At 45.3% G+C, this 14,244-nt stretch overlaps 1 protein-coding gene across 1 annotated transcript; it reads left to right on the top strand.

Moving 5' to 3' along the window:
• Nucleotides 1-3,045: 3,045 nt before the first annotated feature.
• On the top strand, nt 3,046-7,414 carry MYOCOS (myocilin opposite strand). The gene is made up of 3 exons (XM_037986241.2): nt 3,046-3,135; nt 4,658-4,795; nt 6,972-7,414. Exons 2-3 carry the CDS (start codon nt 4,701-4,703, stop codon nt 7,117-7,119), a joined length of 243 nt encoding a protein of 80 aa, XP_037842169.1. The 5' UTR covers nt 3,046-3,135; nt 4,658-4,700; the 3' UTR covers nt 7,120-7,414.
• Nucleotides 7,415-14,244: the final 6,830 nt, after the last annotated feature.

Below are 14,244 nucleotides of genomic sequence, written 5' to 3'. Positions count from 1 at the left end.
TGTCACCCAGACTGGACTGCAACGGCACGATCTCGGCTCACTGCAACCTCTGCCTCCCCGGTTCAAGCGATTCTCCTGCCTCAGGCTCCCAGGCAGCTGGGATTACAGGTGAACACCACCATGCCCGGCTAATTTTTTTTGTATCTTTAGTAGAGATGGGGTTTCACCATGTTGGTCAGGCTGGTTGCAAACTCCTGACCTCGTGATCCATCCGCCTTGGCCTCCCAAAGTGCTGGGATTACAGGCATGAGCCACTGCACCCAGCTCCTGCTTTCAAAAATATATAATTGGGCTTGGAGGGTGTGATTTTCAGAGGCGTGTGAACCAGAGCAACTCCATCTTAAATAGGTGCTGGAGAAAATGAGGCTGAAACCTACCGGGCTATTCCCAGACAGTTAAGGTATTCTAAGTCACAGGATGAGATAGGAAGTTGGCACAAAACACAGGTCATAAAGACCTTGCTGATAAAACAGTTTGCAGTAAAGGAGCCAGCCAAAACCAAAATGGTGACGAGAGTGACCTCTGGTCGTCTTCACTGCTACACTCCCAGCAGCGCCATGACAGTTTACAAATGCCATGACAATGTCAGGAAGTCACCCTCTATGGCCTAACAAGGGGAGGCATGAATAATCTACCCCTAGTTTAGCATATCATCAAGAAATAACCATAAAAATGGGCAACCAGTTGCCCTGGGGTCGCTCTGTCTATGGAGTAGCCATTCTTTTATTCATTTACTTTCTTGATAAACTTGCTTTCACTTTGCACTACGGACTCGCCCTGAATTCTTTCTTGCACAAGATCCAAGAACCCGCTCTTGGAGTCTGGTTCAGGACCCCTTTCCTGTAACATGATGGTTAATACTGAGTGTCAGCTTAATTGGATTGAAGGATACAAAGCACTGATCCTGGGTATGTCTGTGAGGGTGTTGCCAAACGAGATTAACATTGAGTCAGGTCCGGGCACGGTGGCTCACGCCTGTAATCCCAGCACTTTGGGAGGCTGAGGTGGGAGGATCGCCTGTCAGGAATTCGAGACCACCTGACCAATATGGTGACGGGGTGAAACCCCGTCTCTACTAAAAATACAAAAATTAGCTGGGCTTGGTGGTGTGGGCCTGTAGTCCCAGCTACTGGGGAGACTGAGACAGGATAATTGCTTCAACCTGGGAGGCAGAGGTTGCAGTGAGCTGCATTCTAGCCTGGGTGACAGAGCGGGGCTCCGTCTCAAAAAAAACAAACAAACAAAAAACGTTTGAGTCAGTGGGCTGGGAAAGGCAGACCCACTCTTAATCTGGATGGGCACAGTCTACGCAGCTGCCAGCTAGAATACAAGCAGGCAGAAAAATGTGAAAAGGTGAGACTGGCCTAGCCCCCAGCCTACATCTTTCTCCCGTGTTGGATGCTTCCTGCCTTCCAACATGAGACTCCAAGTTCTTCAGTTTTGGCACTCGGACTGGCATTTCTTACTCCTCAGCTTGCAGACAGCTTGTGGGACCTTGTGATCATGTGAGTTAATACTTAATAAACTCCCCTTTATATATATATAAAATCTATCTATCTATCTATCTATCTCCTATTAGCTCTTTCCCTCTAGAGAACCCTAATACAGGGGACAGGGCTTACCTTCATTCCATTATATGAAGATGAGGACTAAACTCTGATTTTTATGTTGCCCAAATTCCTGTCTAAGGGGTGTGGGGCATCATGCACTGCAAATCATAAATTCTCTTCAGATGGGTTTTATTTAACACTAATCGTGACTTAAACTCTCCAACCTGACTCTGGCATAACATTATGAGACAAGAAAGAAAATCAAAATATTTTACCCCCAAACGTGTTTCTTCAGCATATTTTGAAATGGTCATGCAAAGCCATTCTTTGTGGGGGCAAATTTGCATCTGTAAAGAATCTCTATTAACATAGCTAGATCTTTTTCTTCCAGACCCTCCCAATCCTAAAGAGATTAACTGAGATCTAAATAGGAAACATTTGCCATCTATTGTCTCTAAGGTCAGTCACTATAAGACTTTGAAAGAACCTTGGCCTCCACCATCTTTTATCTTAACCTGAACATTCTCTTTCCATCAATCCCAGGTCTTTAGAAAACTCAACCAATTGTAAAAAAGAAAATTTTTAAATTCACCTATAGCCTGGAAGCTCCCCCACTTTGAGTTGTCCTGCCTTTCTGGACCAAACCAATGTGTTTCTTAAATGTATTTGATTGATGTCTCCTACCTCTCTAAAATATGTAAAACCAAGCTGCACCCCGATCACCTTGGGCATGTGTTCTCAGGACTTCCTGAGGGCTGTGTCACAGGTCATGGTCACTCATATTTGGCTCAGAATCTCTTCAAATGTTTTACAGAGTTTGACTCTTCATTGACAAAGGGAAATAACTATATCTATCTATGTATATATAGACCTTGTGTCAACCTTGTTTTTAATCCCAGCTTCATTACATCTTATCTTCCCAAATAGCAAATTTCTTCTATTGTGGTTTTATTATCATTGTAAAGAAATCGACTGCAGCCTTGAACTCTTGGCCTCAAATGATCCTCCCACCTCAGCCTGATGGGATCTATGCTATGATCTCACCACTGCACTTCAGCCTGGGTGACAGGGTGAGACCCTGTCTCAATAATTATAATAGTAATAATACATTTTTAAAAGTAAAAAAATGCAAGAAAGGCAAAATTAGGAATTTTTTGCAAATATTTTCTCAACCCTCACGACTGCCCTAGAAGATAGTATTAGTCCTCTTTCACAAATAAGAAAACCAAGGCTTCTAGAGGTTAAATTACTTGCCCGAGATCACTCAGATCAAAAGTGGGAGTTGCGCAAACAACTCCTTTAATTTCAGAGCTGAAACACCTGCCAGCATGGCAGAAGTGCTGTGAATTATCAGGAAGAGGTGGGATCAGTGATGACTGATGGCACTGGGAGGCGGGGCGTACGTGAATTAGCTTTTTAAAAAGTAGCCGATAAAGAGACTAGGTCACAATGTCGTGTTTACCAGCGTCTAAGACAGTGCTTCCCCACTGCTCACATGACAGAAAGCTCTTCCCCTCCTCTGCCCGCAAGACCCGTCCTCTCCCTGTGACATCTGTGGGGATTTCTCAAGGACATGGCTCCAGGGGTAATTTGTTTCAGCTGATGCTTTCTAAGGTTGCGAATCAATCTTATTAACCCAAGTTCCTCAGAGAGACTGACTACAGGAGGATAAAAGACTCAAGGGGAGGAAGTTGACGTTGGTGGTCCTTTTTTCACCTTTTCTCTTTCCAAAGTGGTGAAGTAGCTGGTATGTGGGTACAGAGTATATCATAAGGACATTTCTTAGCAAATCCATGAGTTGACGCGTAGAAGCGCTTATATGCTAAGCTGACCTGGGATTAAAAGGTAAGTTGGGCATCCTTATAAGAACAAACCTTTCCAGCCAAAAGATCAAGCTGGTGAGCTCCGGCTGTTGCAATCTATACTGTAGAATGGCAGAGTCACCACACTGAGTGTGACCTGGCGTCTAGGAATGGGAATTATTCTAATTCATCTTCTGTTTATTGGTAGATGACTTGGCTCTGTAGTGGAGAGAATATAGTCTTTGAAGTCAGACAGACCTAGTTCTAATTCTAGCTCTGTGACTCCTGAAAAGCTACCTAATTTCTCTACTGCTCAGTTTCCCCATTTGTTGAATGAGGATCATAATACTTACATGTGGGGTTACTGTGGTTATCAAATAAGATGAAGTAAAAGGGCCAGGCATGGTGGCTCATGCTGTAATCCCAGCACTTTGGAAAGCTAAGGAGGGCAGATTTCTTGATCTCAGGAGTTTGAGACCAACCTGAGCAACATGGTGAAACCCATCTCTACAAAAAATACAAAAATTAGCTGGGCATGGTGGCGTGCACCTGTAGTCTCAGCTACTTGGGAGGCGGAGGCTGCAGTGAACCGAGATGGCTCCGATACACTCCAGCCTCGATGACAGAGCCAGACCCTGCCTCAAAAACAAACAAACAAACAAAAACCAAAAAAAAAGAGGAGGGGGACAAAGTAAAAGGACATCCCAAGGTGGCTGACAGTAAATGGGTGGCCTCTATCTCTGCTATCAAAATCAACCCTCCAGTCTCTATGCCATGTGCGTATCTGGACAAGTTGCTTGGCTCCCAGCCGCAGTCTTGTTTATGTCCCTTTCCTGTTTTTTAGAAGGTAAGTGTTCCAGGAAGAAAGCTCTGCACGTGTCAGTGAGGCCAAACAGCCCTGTGAGGAAAGGACTCCTCTGGAATGGCGCCGTTAGAGGGAAACCAGCATGAGACAGGGCTGCTGTGCAACCTGGGGAGATTCAGTTCACCTCTCTGTGCCTCCATGTCCTCAGTGTTATCTGGGCGTAATGAGAGCTGCCCATTGCACGACTGGAATAATCACATTTGTTATATATAAACAACCAACAAGGATTTTACTCTTAGCCGCCCACTCCTCAGAATAGGTATTTGAGGAAATATCTGCCTCTTGACCTGGGCGGAAGGAGGATGAAGGCCAGGCTATAGGGAAGACCCACTGAGAGTAAGGCAGTGAATGTTCTCTGCAAACTGCACCATGCTGGACCTAGCTAGAGCATTCCTGACCCCTGAAGCATGGGTGCTAGCATGTGTGTTTTACACTCACAGGTGCAGTAACTTTAAATTCCTCAAATCCCCTGAGTGCAAGGCCATGGCTCAGAGAAGCCCTGCAGACAACGGCATTAATCTCCCCTACAAGGACTTGACCTCCGAGGTAACCAGGCGCCGAGTCACCATGACCACGAGGTACCCAAAATCTTTCCTCTGGATCGCCTGTGGGGTTGGGATGGAGCATAACACTGAACCCCAGCAAGTGCCTGAAACTGTAGCTGGCACTGGTTATTTAAATGTATTTAATGCTGCTGCAAGACACATTTCACAGAAGAGGAAACTGCTTTGTCATCTATTGTGGAAAACAGACTTTTCTCACATGGCCCTTCAAAGGGTGATGACACCCATTTGTGTATGTTCACTGTGTGGGTGGTGGTGGGATAAACTTCACATTGGTGGCTCTTGATAGAGGGTGGGGAGTGGGGATCACTTTGTTTTGTTTTGTTTTTTCGAGACGGGGTCTCGCTCTGTCACCTGGGCTGGAGTTCAGTAGTGCAATCACAGCTCACTGTAGCCTCAGCCTCAGCCTCAACCTCCTAGGGCTTAAGCAATCCTCACACCTCAGCCTCCTACCAACCATGCGCCACCATGTCTGGTTAATTTTTTGTATTTTTAATAGAAACAGGGTTTTGCCATGTTGCCCAGGCTGGTCTCAAACTCCTTGGCTCAAGTGGTCCACCTGCCTCGGCCTCCCAAAGTGCTGGGATTACAGACGAGAGCCACTGTGCCTGGCCCAAGCTGACACCTCTAGCTTGAGCTCTTTGTCGGGTACATTATGAGATTAAAAATAATAATCTTACTAAATCTGTTAAGAAGTTGGTCAAAAAAATCAAAATTATTGATTTGAAATAGAAAATACAGACTTCCATCTAATGTTGTTTACAATGCCCTTTGACCTTAGAATTTATTAGGATGTAAGATACTAACAAATGAATAGGAATTAGGTACCGTTTCTTAGTTACCATACATGGGAATGTTAACTCCTTGTTGATAGTGGTGCACGGCCAGTTTGACACCACGAGTTTAGACTGTGAGAGTGGGCATTGTCTGCAGGAAGTGTGGTCCCTGCGCTCTAATGTCCATCCAAGGACGAGATGGCATAATTCTGCGGCCTGTCCTAGCCACCAAACAATTCCTTTCCTATCATCCCACATCCTTTCAGCAACATTAGGGATCAGCTTTGATTGGGAGATGGCAGCAGTGAACTTGTGGCCAGATTAAAATTTAAATTTGGATTCCAGTTCTGCCTTCTACTGGTCACATGATCTGGGTAAATCACCTTCTGTCTCAGCTTGCTCAGCTGAAAGATTTAATGTGGGGGCTGAGATTCTACATGTGGTTACTTTCTAGGTAATTTCTAGTCCCTGGAACATAGTAAATGTCCAGGGAACAGTTAAATCTGAACCTGTAAAAACTTGACAGGCTAGTCTTATGTGCTTGAAGGCAAGGTTTGCCCAGCCCTGAGGAGGATGGCAAGACCCTGGTATACTCCAGCAGAAGGGGAGGTGAACCTCGCAGCCTGGGGATGGGGACAAGTTAGGCCAAAGGGAGCTGTGAAGTGAACCTGGGACTGGACTGGCCCTATGAATAGCTGGAATGCAAATGAAAGATTTAGACACAGCCTGTCCCAGGATGAAACGCACAGAGGCCAGTAGGGGATGGAGAAAGCTAATTGATGGGAAGAACTCCTGCTCTAATCCTGAGACCCTTGGAGGATGGGGGTAGAGGAGTGAGGGTGCAGACTCCGACTCTATTGGTTCCATGGCACCAATGGGGACAGCTGAGCTCACTCTGAGGAGAGCTGACTGACAAAGTGTTCATAAAGTAGATCTCATTTCTGCAAGGTGAGTGTGGCTGGAGGAACTTGGAAGGATGTCCTCTAAAATGTTAACTACTCTCTTTAGATGCTGGCATCTGGGGTATTTCTTTTGTTCCTTCTTTTTTGTTGTTTTGAGACAGGGTCTCACTCTGTCACCCAGGCTAAAGTGCAATGGTACAATCACAGCTCACTGTATCCTCGATCTCCGGGGCTCAAGCAATCCTCCCACCTCAGCCTCCCGAGTAGCTGGGACTACAGGTACATGCTACCATAACTGGCTAATTTTTATTTTCTTGTGGAGAGGGGGTCTCCCTATGTTGTCTAGGCTGGTCTTGAACTCCTGGGCTCAAGTGATCCTTCCACCTCTGCCTCCCAAAGTGCTGGGATTATCTGTATTTGCATGAACCACCATGCCCAGTCTGTTCTCTTTCTCTCTATTTATTTAAACCCCTATCTTTATTCAAATGGCATTCAATGTGCCTTTCTTCCTAGAAAAGAGATAATTACCCAGAAAAGTGATGAAGCTAAGGAGATGCTCTCCCACTTGGATTTGGAACAAACCCCTCCCCCTCGCAGGACCCACCTCACAGTACCTCCTGCCCCACCTCCTTCTCCAGCTGAGGATCCCACAGTCTCCTAAGATGTGAAACTTACTTTGAAGTGAATTCTTACACAGAACTCCAGAAAACAGTTTCAGTGGCATTCTTGAGGTTTGTCTTAGAAGACTCTTGAAGATCTTTGTTCTTTCCTATTTTTCTTCATCACCTAGAACCACCATAAAGCATGGTTTACCCTTGCTAATATACTTAGCCGTTTTTGGTTTTTCAATCCGAGTCTCTGATATGATATGCATATATCTTGATCTTTCATTTATGTTATGCTATAGAACTGTTGCTGTAGTCAGTTGTATTCAAATTAATAAACAATTATCAGGCCTCGTTGTTTATTACTAAATCTGAATCAGTGAAAAGTCTAGGCCTTTGAAGTCCAGAATTTAAAGATCTTAGGTCCTGGGAAGCCTGAGGTAGCTGGATTTTCAAAACACAACCTGAGACACTACAGTTGTGTGACCCTGTATTTTGGAGCTGCATTCCCATGCCATGTGCCAGGGCTACGGTGGTTGAGTTTCACGTTTATTGACAGTGTTTTTAAAGTTTGCTTCCGGGAGATTTGAAGTGATTTTCAAACTCTGTAACAGAAAACTCTACCCTGAAAAGCAGCCAAGTGTAGAGTGGTTCTGTTGGGGAGAAGTCTATTGCTTGAGTCCTCTCCAAGCTCCTTGACAGGCCCCAGTGCACCTCTAAGGACTTCCAGGGCTCTTCAAAATTGTATGAAGGCATCAAAAATGTGATAATTCTGGCATCCATATACATATAAAAAATATCCCCACGTGCCATCCTTTATTTCATCTGCTTCTTCCTAGAGTCCTTGCAGCTGTTCTCTCTCCGGGCCTGCGCTTATACATGTGTTCTGACTCCCCTGTGAGAAAGGGAGCCAAAACTTCTGTACCCCATTGTGGAGTTGGGGCAATCACGCTGTGATCTCCCCCGACCCCATGCATTTAATAAAACCAATGTGCCGTCTTTAAAAACAAAAAGTGCTCCAGTCCTTCTACCCCTATAGTAGCGGACTGTGCCGTTGGTGTGGAAGTCGGGCTTCTTACCCGTGGCCTTCCGCAGTGTGGGGCAGGGAAGGAGCCTGCACTGAGTGTCTGTCATTGCCAGCTGGATGCTGGACATACACATCTCCCTCTCCTCAGTCTGGTGAGGAAACAGGCCTGCACTGTCCAATAGGACGACCACTAGCCACTTGCGACTACTTCGATTTAAATTCATTAAAATAAAATGAAATCAATTCAGTTCTTCAGTCATTCTAGTCACATTTCAAGTGCTTAGTAGCTTTGTGCAGCCAGTGGCTACCCTATGGGATGTTGCAGATATAGAATGTGACTGCCATTAAAGAGAGTGCTATGTGGCTGGGTGTGGTGGCTCACCCCTGTAATCCCAGCACTCTGGGAGGCAGAGGTGGGTGGATCACCTGAGGTCAGGAGTTTGAGACCAGGCTGGCCAACATGGTGAAACCCTGTCTCCACTAAAAATACAAAAATTAGCTGGGTGTGGTGGTGTACACTTGTAATCCTAGCTACTTGGGAGGCTGAGGCAGGAGAATCACTTGAACTTGGGAGGTGGAGGTTGTGGTGAACTGAGATTGCATCCTGTGCTTCAGCCTAGGCAACAGGGTGAGACTCTGTCTCCAAAAAAAAAAAAAAAATTCTATTAAACAGTGATGGGGCAGAGGTTAAACATGTCTGAGGACACACAGCCAGTTAGCAATAGAATCAAAGAGAGGTCAGGCTGGGAAAGACTAATTCTTGTGCTTTATTTCCATTTGGTTTCTGAACACATTCTAGGATGTTCTCTCTGTTCATTTGTTCGAATATTGAGTACCTACTATGTGAGCATGGCACTGTTCTAGGGATATGTCACTGCACAAAACAATCCCTACCCCATGGGGTTTATATTCCAATGGGGAAAGACTAACAAAAAACATATACAATGTAAGGCCAGGTGCAGTGGCTCACGTCTCTAGTCCCAACACTTTGGGCAGATCACTTCAGCTCAGGAGTTTGAGACCAGCCTGGACAATGTAGCAACCTCATATCTACAAAAACATACAAAAATAATTTAGCTGGGCATGGTAGCGGGCTCCTGTAGTCCCAGCTACTTGGGAGGCTGAAGTGCAAGGATCACTTGAGCCTGGGAGGTGGAGGTTGCAATAAGCTGAGATTATGCCACTGCACTTCAGCCTGGGTAACAGAGTGAGACCGTCTCTCAAAAACAAGACAAATACACAATGAAGAAATAGTGAATTATACATCAGGAGGTGATAAGTATAATGGAACAGATGTGTTAAAGCAGTGAAACAGGGTAAGGGAGATTAGAAGTGCAGGTTGGTAGTCGTGTTAAACAGTGTGGTCTGGGTAGGTGTATGAGTCCATTGTAACGCCACTGATAAAGGCATACCCGAGACTAGGAAGAATAAGAGGTTTAATTGGACTTACAGTTCCACATGATTCTGAGGGGAGGCCTCAGAATCATGGCGGAGGGCAAAAGGCACCTCTTACATGGTGGCAGCAAGAGAAAACGAGGAAGATGCAAAAGCAGAAACCCCTAATAAAACCATCAGCTCTTGAGAGACTTATTCACTGCTCGGGAACAGTGTAAGCGGAAACTGTCCCCGTGATTCAGATTATCTCTCACCAGGTTCCTCCCACAGTATGTGGGAATTAAGGGAATATAATTCAAGTTGAGATTTGGGTTAGGACACAGCCAAAACGTATCGTTCTGTCCCTGGCCCCTTAAAATCTAATGTCCTCACATTTCAAAACTAATAATGCCTTCCCAGCAGTCCTCCAAAGTCTTAACTCATTTCAGCATTAACCCAAAAGTCCATAGTCCAAAGTGTCATCTGAGACAAGGCAAGTCCACCTATGAGCCTGTAAAATCAAAAGCAAGCTAGTTACTTCCTGGATACAGGAGGGTACCGGTATTTGGTAAATACAGCCATTCCAAATAAGAGAAACTGGCCAAAACAAAGGGGTTACAGGGCCCATGCGAGTCTGAAATCCAGCAGGATAGTCAAATTTTAAAGCTCGAAAATGATCTCCTTTGACTCCAGGTCTGTAGGGCCTCTTGAGGAAGGTGGCATTTGAACAAAGACTTGAAGCCAGTGATGAAGTTAGGTGTGTGGACATTTGGGACAGAGGGAAGAGCTAGTGCAAAGGTTCAAAGGTAGAAGTGTGCCTGGTGCGTTCAAGGAGAGCAAGGAAGCTTGAGTAGAGTGGATCAGGGAGTTTTGTGGGATGAAGGCACAGTGGTGGAGGAAGGAGGCAGATGATGTGGGGTTTTGTAAGAACTCTGACTTTGACTTTGAATGAGATGGGAAGCCATAGAGGTTTTCAGAAAAAGAGGTGTGATCTGGTTTGTGTCTTAATGGGATTGTTCTGGCTATAGCATTGAGAGTAGGCTGCATTGGTTGGGGGAACAGAAGCAAGTCAGCTGCTATTGTAATCCAGGAACAAGACGATGGTCATTTAGACCGGTTACGACTGGGGTGATGAGAAATATGGGCAGATTCTAGATCTATGTGTTTGAAGATGAAACCTACAAAAGCTGCTGATGGATTAGATGTGGGGTATGAGAGAGAGGTGGGTAAAGATAACTCCAAGAGTTTTGGCCCAAGCAACTAGAGGGATGGAGTTTCCTCAGCCACAAGAAGAGCAGATTTACCTGGGTGCAATGGTTCATGCTTGTGGAGGCTGAGGCAGGAGGATTGCTTGAGACCAGGAGTTTGAGACCAGCCTCGTCAACATAGGGAGACCCTGTCTCTACAAAAAAAAAAAAAAAAAAAAAAAGCCAAGCACAGTGGCTCAAACCTGCGGTCCCACCTACTTGGGAGGCTCAAGCTGCTTCTTGCTTGAGCCCAGGAGTTTGAGGATACAGTGAGCTATAATTTGCCACTTCCCTCCAGCCTGGGTGATAGAGTGAGACTATGTCTCAAAAAAAATAAAAAAAATAAAAATAAAACCAGCAGATTTGGTGTGTCTGACGAGGAAAGAGGAGAAGGTCAGATGTTCATTATGTGCTAGTTTGACATGCCTAACAGACATCTAAATGGAGATGCCAAGGGGGCAGGTGATATGTGAATCTGGAGTTGAGGAGTAATCACTAGGCTGGAGACATAAACCTGAGGTTCGTTAGCATATGTGAGTTGGAATCTAAAGCCCTGATATTAGATGAAATGCCCAAAGGAATGAGTAGATAAGAAGAGACCCTAAACTGAGCCCTGGGGTGCTTCAATCTTGAGAGGGTTCAGACTAGCCTGACCAACATGGTGAAACCCCGTCTCTACTAAACATACAAAAATTAGCTGGGTGTGGTGGCAGGTGCCTGTAATCCCAGCTACTCAGGAAGCTGAGGCAGGAGAATCGGTTGAACCTGGGAGGCAGAGGTTGCAGTGAGTCGAGATCACACCATTGCACTCCAGCCTGGGCAACAAGAGCGAGACTTAATCTCAAAAAATAAAAATAAAAAGTCGGGGTTAAAAGGAGGAACCAGCAAAAGAAACAAAGAAGGAACAGTCAAAAATGGAAGAGGAGTCTAACATTCTGGAAGCTTCATGAAGAAAAAGTTTTTCTTCCTTTTGTTTCCTCTTCCTGTTTCTTCTTCCTCCACCCTCTTCTTCCCTCCCAAAGCCTGATGCAGTAGGTTATGGAGAGAAAGAACAGGAGCCATGGGAAGGGCTGTGCAAACAGGATTGGCTCACCTCAGCATCTCAGTGTCTTTCCACCTTCCACTCTTCATTCAAACACCTGGCGGGTAGAGGTGCTCAGTAGGATCAATGAGCTCATGCATTCTGATTTCTGAACTTTTCAGTTTTTAAGAGTCTGCTGTCAGTGGGGAAGAGTGGTTGACACCCAGATGTTATGGGCTGAATGGTGTCCCCACCCCAAATTCATATCTGAAAGTCCTAATCCTAACACTTTATTTTTAACTTTTAGTGTTTTTTTTAGACAGAGACTTGCTCTGTTGCCCAGGCTGGAGTGTGGTGACATGATCTCTGCTCACTGCAGGCTTCGCCTCCCAGGTTCAAGCAATTCCCCTGCCTCAGCCTCTCAAGTAGCTGGGATTACAGGTGTGCACTACCACACCTGGCTAATTTTTATATTTTTAGTAGAGACGAGGTTTCACTATGTTGCCAGGCTGCTCTTGAACCCCTAACCTCAAGTGATCCTCCCGCCTTGGCCCCCCAAAATGCTGGGACTACAGGTATGAGCCACCATACCTGGCCCTAATCCTAATACTTTTAGAATGTAACTGTCTTTGGAGATAGGACCTTCAAAGAGGTGATTAAGCTAAGCTTAGGTCATTAGGGTGAAAAGAGATTGTACATGTACAGACATGTACAGAGGGAAGATAATGTGAAGATGTAGAGAACAGCCAGTCATCTATAAGCCAAGGAGAGAGGCCTTGGAAGAAACCAACCCTGCTGACAACTTGATCTTGGACTTCCAGCCTCCAGAATTGTGAGAAAATTAATTTCTGTTGTTTAAGCTATGAAAGGAAAATAAATCTTGGGGTCCCAAAATCACTAAGCTAAAGTGAAAAGTCAAGCTGAAAACTACTTAGGGTAAGCCTGCCTCCCATTCTATTCAATGTCACCCCTCTGCTCACTGAGACAAATGCATATCTGATTGTCTCTTTTGGAGAGGCTAATCAGAAACTCAGAAAAATGCAACTGTTTGTCTCTCACCTACCCGTGACCTGGAAGCCCCCTCCCTTCTTGAGTTGCCCCACCTTTTGGACAGAACCAATGTACATCTTGATTGGTGTCTCATGTCTCCCTAAAATGTATAAAACCAAGCTGTTCCCCAACCACCTTGGGCACATGTCATCAGGATCTCTCCTGAGGCTCTGTCATGGTGCCCTCAACCTTGGCAAAATAAACTTTCTAAATTAACTGAGACTTGTCTCAGCTATTCGGGGTTCACAAAGCCACCCTGTCGGTGGTATTTGTTATGGGGGTTCAAGTATACTAATACACCAGTGGAGAGGCATTTTGAGATCTCATCCTCTCCCTCCTCATTCATGGCATGTGTAACCTTAATGAGAAACTCCCAGGGGAAAAGAAAAGCCAGGCCTGGTGCAGTGGCTCACGCCTGTAATCCCAGCACTTTGGGATGCTGAGACAAGCAGATTACTTGAGGTTAGGAGTTTGAGACCAACCCGGCCAACATGGTGAAACCCCTGTCTCTACCAAAAATACAAAGATTAGTTAGGCATGGTGGCACATGCCTGTAATCCCAGCTACATGGAAGGCTGAGGCAGGAGAATCAATTGGATCCCGGAGGTGGAGGTTGCAGTGAGCCGAGATAGCACCACGGCACTCCAGCCTGGGTGACAGAGTGAAACTCCTAAAAAAAAAAAAAAAAAAAGAGCTGCCTCATGGGTCTGGCCATTGGAACTCAGAGGACACCAAATCTGGAACTGGAAACAGAGATGTGGATGCCAGCAGCAAAGCTGGAATCTGCCTGATGGTTAAAATCAGGTGTGAGACACTCTGCCTGGGTCCTCCCCCCTGAGTGCCAGGTGTGAATGTGCCCTCACCCTCACTTGTCCCAAGCATAGATGCCACCTCAAAAATGTGGGGAGACGAAAAGCCTGAATTGGTTGACAACACACTGATGTGGTGGAATCCAAGCTGAACTGGCAAATGAAGTGTTCTACCATTAGGTATGATGGCAACTGAAGAGGGAAATTAAGTTTGTCATTAAAACATAATGCAGCCAGGTGTGGTGGCTCATGCCTGTAATCCCAGCACTTTGGAGGCCGAGGTGGGAGGATTGCTTCAGGCCAGGAGTTTGAGACAAGCTGGGCAACATAGTGCAATCCTGTCTCTACAAAAAAATTTAGAAAATAATATTGCTATAAGGGCTGGGAGGATAATGGACTTATTAATGGGTGTGGAGTTTCAGTTTTACAAAATGAAAAATGTTCTAGAGATGGATGGTCGTGATAGTTGCCCAATAATATGAATGTGTTTAACACCACTGAGCTGTGCCCTTATAAATGGCTGGGATGGTACATTTTGTTATATTTTACTGCAGTTTTAAGAGTTGGAAGAACAAAACAATGCTGTAAGGTTTCTCCACCTGAGGTTGTAGCTTATAAAATTCATGCTCCTGATGACTGATAAAAACTGAAGT

This window comes from Chlorocebus sabaeus, chromosome 25 (assembly GCF_047675955.1).
Source record: "Chlorocebus sabaeus isolate Y175 chromosome 25, mChlSab1.0.hap1, whole genome shotgun sequence".
NCBI lineage: Eukaryota > Metazoa > Chordata > Mammalia > Primates > Cercopithecidae > Chlorocebus > Chlorocebus sabaeus.
The sequence above is the reverse complement of the archived record's forward strand: the minus strand, read 5'-3'. Positions and strand labels throughout refer to the sequence as shown.